Source organism: Parus major, chromosome 3 (assembly GCF_001522545.3).
Source record: "Parus major isolate Abel chromosome 3, Parus_major1.1, whole genome shotgun sequence".
NCBI lineage: Eukaryota > Metazoa > Chordata > Aves > Passeriformes > Paridae > Parus > Parus major.
The window spans coordinates 18,412,498-18,413,990 of NC_031770.1; the positions used below are offsets into that span (position 1 = coordinate 18,412,498).

Genomic DNA, 1,493 nt, shown 5'->3' on the forward strand with positions numbered 1-1,493 from the left:
TCAAGGTACACTTGCCTTCACCTGAAAAGAGTGTTAGATTCTGAGACACAGAGTGCCCTTGTGCCCTTGTCTCTGATACCTAACTCTGACCTCCAATGAAAACACTGAATTTCATACAACACCCTGAAAACAACTGTTAAATAGAAAAACTAAAAGTGTAAGTGTGTAGATTAGAGAGTTTTCTTAAGTCACTGGGTGAAAAAGTTAGAGTTTAAGCTAGTTTAGAAAACAGAAGACAAGATGGAGGATTTAGGGTGTTGTCTCTTTTCCTTCTTTCTTCTTCATTTTCTTCTTCTAGAGGTTTTGGGGTAGTAACAGGTGATTGGACAGAAAATGCCTCAATGCAGCACACAGGTGATAGGTCATTGGATCGCTAAGGAAAATAATTTACTTTTCTATTGTTAATTGGGTAAAAATAAGTCTAAAGATAAAAGAACTGTGTGGTTTGAGGCCATTTTGTGCCATTCAAGCCCAAATATATATCAAATATATATATTTGATATATATATATTTATATTTGATATCTATTGACATTTGATACATATTGATATTTGATCAATATATATCGAAGCTGTGTTGGTTTGAACTTCTGCAGAAAGTCTGGGGAATACCTGCCAAATATTTTGATACTATATATTAATAAACATGAGAAACAAGAAGAAAACAAGCCTTTGGAGGATCTTTTCTAAAACAGAACTGAGATAAGGGAAACTCCCTTTTGAGGAGGTATCCCAGAGAGAACACAGCCCTGAAAAAACCAAAAACCCACAACAACATGGAGTGCTATAGACAGCAGCTGCCTTCAACAAGACTTCCCCATGGCATTCCTCTACCATTTTTTCTTTCCCTCTCCCACCACATAAATATTGAGGTTTGATTGAAAGGATATAAAATTATGAGGAGAATTTGTGAAGTTTGTAGATGATTTGTAAGTGAGATGAGAAAAGAAGTTTCTTACATATCTTCTGGTGATTATATGCAGCACACAGGCAACAAGCACAGGAAGCTTCAGATTGTGAAGCTGGCTCTTTGATTGCTCCATTTCTCCATTTGCCAGGCTTATACAGCCCTCTCATCTTCCTCAACTCCTCCCTCTCTCTGCTCTCACCTCCTCCCAATATAGAGCTGAGCCCAGGAATATTTTCCCCCTGCCTCCCAGGCTGGCCCTGCCTGTGAACAGCCTTGGTGTTGCAGCTGCTCTTGGCCCACTCAGCTTGGCCTCCCATGGCATTCCTGGTGTGCCCTCCTACTGTTCCTGCCAGGTTCCTCTCCCCAGAATGACCCCAGCTCTTCCTTTGAGTATCTGGGAAGTGTGACCTCCTGGCACATCAATCCCCACTTAGTACCAGTGAAATCTGGATCTGCCTTGGGGCACTGGCACTCCAGTCAGGAGCCAGGAGTTTCCCTTGTCATGCTTGGGACTTTTCCAAATCTGTTCCCTTAGCCCAGGCTCACACCAGGCCCTAATGAGCAGCCCATGGGCCTTTGAGCAC

General features: G+C 42.0%; 1 protein-coding gene across 1 annotated transcript in view; it reads right to left on the reverse strand.

Annotated features, from left to right (window-relative positions):
• LOC107201240 (acrosin-like) overlaps positions 1 to 1,493 on the reverse strand; it is a 3,302-nt gene continuing 1,809 nt past the window's right edge. The window contains exon 3 of the mRNA XM_015620425.3: positions 1 to 21. Within this exon, the coding sequence (XP_015475911.1) occupies positions 1 to 21 (21 nt within the window). The remainder of the gene's footprint in view (positions 22 to 1,493) is intronic.